Source organism: Austrofundulus limnaeus, unplaced genomic scaffold, assembly GCF_001266775.1.
Source record: "Austrofundulus limnaeus strain Quisiro unplaced genomic scaffold, Austrofundulus_limnaeus-1.0 Scaffold237, whole genome shotgun sequence".
Classification (NCBI taxonomy): domain Eukaryota; kingdom Metazoa; phylum Chordata; class Actinopteri; order Cyprinodontiformes; family Rivulidae; genus Austrofundulus; species Austrofundulus limnaeus.
The window spans coordinates 660,681-665,610 of record NW_013952639.1 but is presented as its reverse complement, the minus strand read 5'-3'; the positions used below and the strand labels follow the sequence as shown (position 1 = coordinate 665,610).

At 37.6% G+C, this 4,930-nt stretch overlaps 1 protein-coding gene across 1 annotated transcript in view; it reads left to right on the top strand.

Annotated features, from left to right (window-relative positions):
* Nucleotides 1-4,930, top strand: part of LOC106525694 (cytospin-A) — an 18,205-nt gene that overhangs the window by 3,684 nt on the left and 9,591 nt on the right. The window contains exons 2-3 of the mRNA XM_014020009.1: nt 904-992; nt 4,049-4,516. Of these exons, the coding sequence (XP_013875463.1) occupies nt 950-992; nt 4,049-4,516 (511 nt within the window). The 5' untranslated portion in view covers nt 904-949. The remainder of the gene's footprint in view (nt 1-903; nt 993-4,048; nt 4,517-4,930) is intronic.

Below are 4,930 nucleotides of genomic sequence, written 5' to 3'. Positions count from 1 at the left end.
ACAAAGGCCTGACTGGTGCAGCTGAATGGCATCAGAAATTATGGGCCTGATTACACCGAAACAAACGTCCAAAACTTCCTTCATACTTGAGATAATCACATGATTCTTATGATGATGTTGGTTTTTATGTCCTTTTTGAATCGACAGTCAGATTTTATATTGCTGTGGGATAAAAAAAAAATTCATCCACATACCTAGTTAATTTATAGTGAAATGCAGGTACGCACTGAATGTAAACAAAGCACTTTTATCTGCATAATTTACCCAATAGGTCTGAGTAAAAGCATACAATTACTTCAACTTTGCTTTTGTTTTTTTTCCCTCAAACATCTCTGTAAGAAACATCACTGATGACCTATTTTCATTCACTTTGTTCGATTCTGAAGGTAAACAAACACACAACAGTTTGTGCCCAGTCAGTTTTTTAAATATTTGTCCAAATTTTCTTACTTTGTGATTTTTATTTTTCACTAATCTTCCTGTCATTGTGATAAAAACTGATGGAATATTTTAATCACAATAGTTACAAATAATAAAAATGATTATTATTGAGTTGTCATATGTTTCAAAGTGTTTTTATAAAAAAGTTTAAATCTGCAGCCTTTGGAAACCACTGGTTTAGATGAAGTTTAGATCCTGGCTAGTGGCTGTTTAAAATACCCAAATGTAGTTAATTTTCTTAGTGTCAAATCTGATAAATGAATGCAGCAGATCATGTTTAAGACACGCCTTTTTCCTGCACCTTTTGGAGACCTTAAACTTTGAGTTATACAATGTGGTTTAGAAAATATTTTAAATTGTATCAGATGGAATTAAAACCGTGGAGCTAAATTGGGAAGAAATTTTTAGTTTATGTATTGAACTTGACAAAAATGTACATTTATTTCTTTTTACGGACTTCAGTGGAGCTGACCCGAAGGACAGCGGTCAGGATCCACAGCCCTGCTGGATGATGGGTAACCATAATGGGAAGGACGGCCAAGCCTCGACAGGTAGTTTGTTTTAAACTCTTTTTGTTTATTAGCAGAGATGTTCAGGGATGTAATAAATAGGGATTATTCCCATATTTTGCTTTTTTAAAAGTACTTCCTCCTGATAAACCATTAAGATGGTTGAAATTAATAAATTCTATCCATTCAGACTTTTTGTTTCACTGTTTTCCTCCAGATTTTGATAAACTGTCACGCTTCATCTCTTATCTCTATTCCCTGGTGAAAATCAGCTGGTTTGCACAAAGATCAGAGAGTTTTCTGACGTTCTCACCGTGTTGCAACAGAACAGAAGAAACATTTGCATCTTATTAAAAAACATCCAGTGGATTTTCTGCTTTCTGCTCCTCTGTTTCAAAAAAAAAAAGGTTATAGCATCAAAGGATCACAATAAAATGTGAAAGATTCAACAAAATGTGCACAAAATAGTGAATTCTCTGGAATGTTGCAGTGTTTTGTGACATTAATACAACAGTTTAACAGATGTAAAAGAAGACAAACGTCTTGTTTCTAATAAATATTTTAAAAAGCATCACTGATCCGGTCTTAAAGGGGACATGTTGTATAATCCATTTATTTAGCTGCTAAAATCATTTTGTTTAACTGGAGTGTAGAAAAGTTTAATTTGGTCTCTCTGGTGCTGCGTAGATATATTTATATTCTGCTTGTGACAGAACTGCTAAATAAGGCCTGGACTTGCCAATAGAGTTTGGTGGTCTTCAGTCTCCTCTGGTTCTGGGTCAGACTCTAGTTCTGGGTCAGACTCTGGTTCTGTGTCAGACTCTGGCTCCAACATGTAAGGCTGGATGGACAAGTCTTCTCTTGTTCACATCTTTTAATTCATTTGTAAATAAAAACTTTCTGCGCTGCTATATAACCATAAACCCCTCTGTCAAACTAAAAAGGACCGCTCTGGAAGCTGGAGGGGGCCGGGGTGAAGCTAGGATAAAGAGACAGCCTCAAAAAGTGTTGCTCTGTGGCATGTCTCAGAAAAGGGGCGGGGCTTGTGGAGTTACAATAAGAAGGAATTCAGACCAAAGCGTTGCAGTTCTACTTTATATAAGCCCTAACTGAAGGGTTTAAATGTGAAAAAGACGGATTTAAAAGCGAGTTCGGTCTCCTTTTTAATATCATTTAATGTGATTTGTTGACCACCTCATGAATCTTATTTTAAACTGGTGCCAACAGACTCCTTTTCACCTTTAAACTCTGAAATCAGGTAAGTATATGACCACAGACCCATTTTCAGCCACTCTAAAAATGTTGAATTTTTTGTCAACTGGATGCAGCGCCTCATGACTTTTGGCTTATTTTGAAACCTGGAGTCTTTTGTTCAGAGTTGTGGGCATAATTTGTTCATAATTTGGGGGTTTTGACCCCCACACATGATCCAGTCAATATAATAAACATAATTTGCTTTAACACAATAGAAATAAACTGGTTAACACAGCTGTAACTCTCTTGTCTTACAGCTTTAACCTGATTTCAACATATGATGTCATATATACGTTTAAGCATAATTATTGAAAACGACACGCAGGGTTTTAGTCTGCTCTTGTCAAATGATGGCTGTAATTGTTGAATCATGTTGAATTGTTTCCTAGCCAAATTATATTTCACCATGTAAATACTGTACATATTTTTAAAAAATTGAGAAATTAGGTATGTTGTATAATACATGTCTTCTTGAATGGGTGCTCTTAAATGTGATTTCATTTTGCTCTGTATGACGACAATAAAGGCATCAATCAATTAATAGTTCTTAAAAATGTAAAATATTTGTTATTGTTGGGAAAAAGCCCCATACTCTTCAATAAATAATAAATAGGCAGAGTTTTAAAGTAACTAAGTACAAATACTTTGTTACTGTGCTTAAAAAGAAATTTTGGTTATCTGTACTTTTTTTGAGTAATTATTTTTCAGCGTACTTTTTACTTTTACTTGTTACATTTTTACACAATTATCTACTTTCTACTCGCTGCATTTTTTAAAAAGGTAAGAAGTAGAAAGTCGTTACTCCTATTTTATTCAGAGTTATTATTACTTAAAAAATCCTACCCTGATAAATTGTGTCTCCTGGATAGAGTGAATTTAACTGTGTTTGGATGAGAAGTATAAATATATACCATTCTGACACACTATTAGCTTGTACACAACCCATCACAGCTGCACGCTGTTAGAAAATATAGTTTTTGGAGAAGTCACCTCCCAGTAAATGTCATTTTAGAAAATCTAACTGCTCACTTTTACTCAGTACTTTTACTTTTAATACTGAAGTAGATTTTGTGTCAGAAATTTACATTTGATACTGAAGTACAAAAAATATCAGATACTTTAAGACTTTTACTCAAGTAATATTTTTAGAGAAGACTTTAACTTTGACCAAAGTATTTTTATGATAAAATACTTGTACTTTTACTCAAGTATCACTTTGAGGTACTTTATACAACACTGGCAGAGAGCATAAAGGTAGACCTAACTTGGAGTTGTCCACACATGAGCCCTCGTCTCCACCTGAACACATTTGATGTGCGTCTGACTGGCTTCATTCAGCTGTTTAAGATGCAGCTGCTGGTTTTGAGCCTCTCGGCTGTCAGCATGAAGGCTGTCGGCTCCAGCTCCTCTGCTGCAGCCCAGCAGACCACAGCCCATCACACTGCTGCCGTGCCGTGCAGGAAGGGATGAGTGTGCAGAATCTCACACTAAAACAAGGACAAGGAGGGGAAACTGGGAGAGTGTCCAAGATTGCTGCAGTTTCTGTTTCTGCAGTAACTGTTTTCTTGAAGTTTCATGATCAGTGTTCAAAATCAGACAAGTAAAATCAATAATTTCTCATTTGTTTTGATGATGGATGTGTAGCAGTGAGATGAGCTGAGGATCAGTTTCCCTGCAGATGGGGAAACTGTTTGCCTACTGAGATATTAAAGACTTTTTTGCTGCATCAGTCAGTGTGGGCCGGTGAATAAGGAAGCTCAGATCTGCAGCATGAAGAGGAACAGAGAGGCGTAGCACTTTTTTAAATGTGAACCTCTGGGAATTTCCTTTCTCTCTCTCTTCAGGTTCCCCTTTAGATTTCTACCACACACCTCCTACCTCCCCCTCAGAGGCAGACCTGGCTGCCATGGCCGCAGCTTCAGCCGATAACACGAAGACTCCCTCACCGGCTGCCAGCATCACCCCCTGCTCCTCCACCTCCACCTCCCAGCTCCCGGACTGGACGCAGAAGCCCTCGGCCCCCTCGGAGTGGGCAGTGATCGGCGTGGACGTCTCCTCGGACACCAGCTGGAGCGATGCGGCAGTGGGACAGGAGAAGGCGGCGGCCGGGTCGGAAGGTTCGAGCTCGCTGCCCTCGTCCAGAGAAACGCCGGCGGAGCAGAGCTGGGGGGAGAGGGACAGCGGGATGGAGCCACAGGCTGCAGCAGAGACAGACGGACACGAGATGACCTTGGTTCTGCTCAGCCTGATGGAGCACTACAGAGCTCCGCTGAGATTAACCCCCAACACTGATCTAACCTCAGGAGCTGTAGGTAAGCCAGAAAACTCACCTGTTTGGCTTTTTTTTTTTTACAGCTTCCAATCATGTTTTAATTGCTATGGTAACAAAAGTAGCTAAACTGTGGAGAGTTCAGCTCTAAACTATGGGCTGCCGTTTGTAAAGTTACACAGTCAAAAATTACCACCAATATTTTTGTTTTATTTAGCCTTTTATCAGAAAAAAAGAACAGATTTATTTTTCAAAGTCAGTTTTTCACCATATGATTCAAATGTTTATAAATGTCATAGTTTATAAACTAAATATTTAACTTATGAATTAAATAGTTAACAAATTAAATATTTAACTTGTGAAAAATATTTAGTTTTGAGCTAAATATTTAGCTTGAAACTTAAATATTTAGCTAGAAACTTAAATATTTTTGTTTTATTTAGCCTTTTATCAGAAA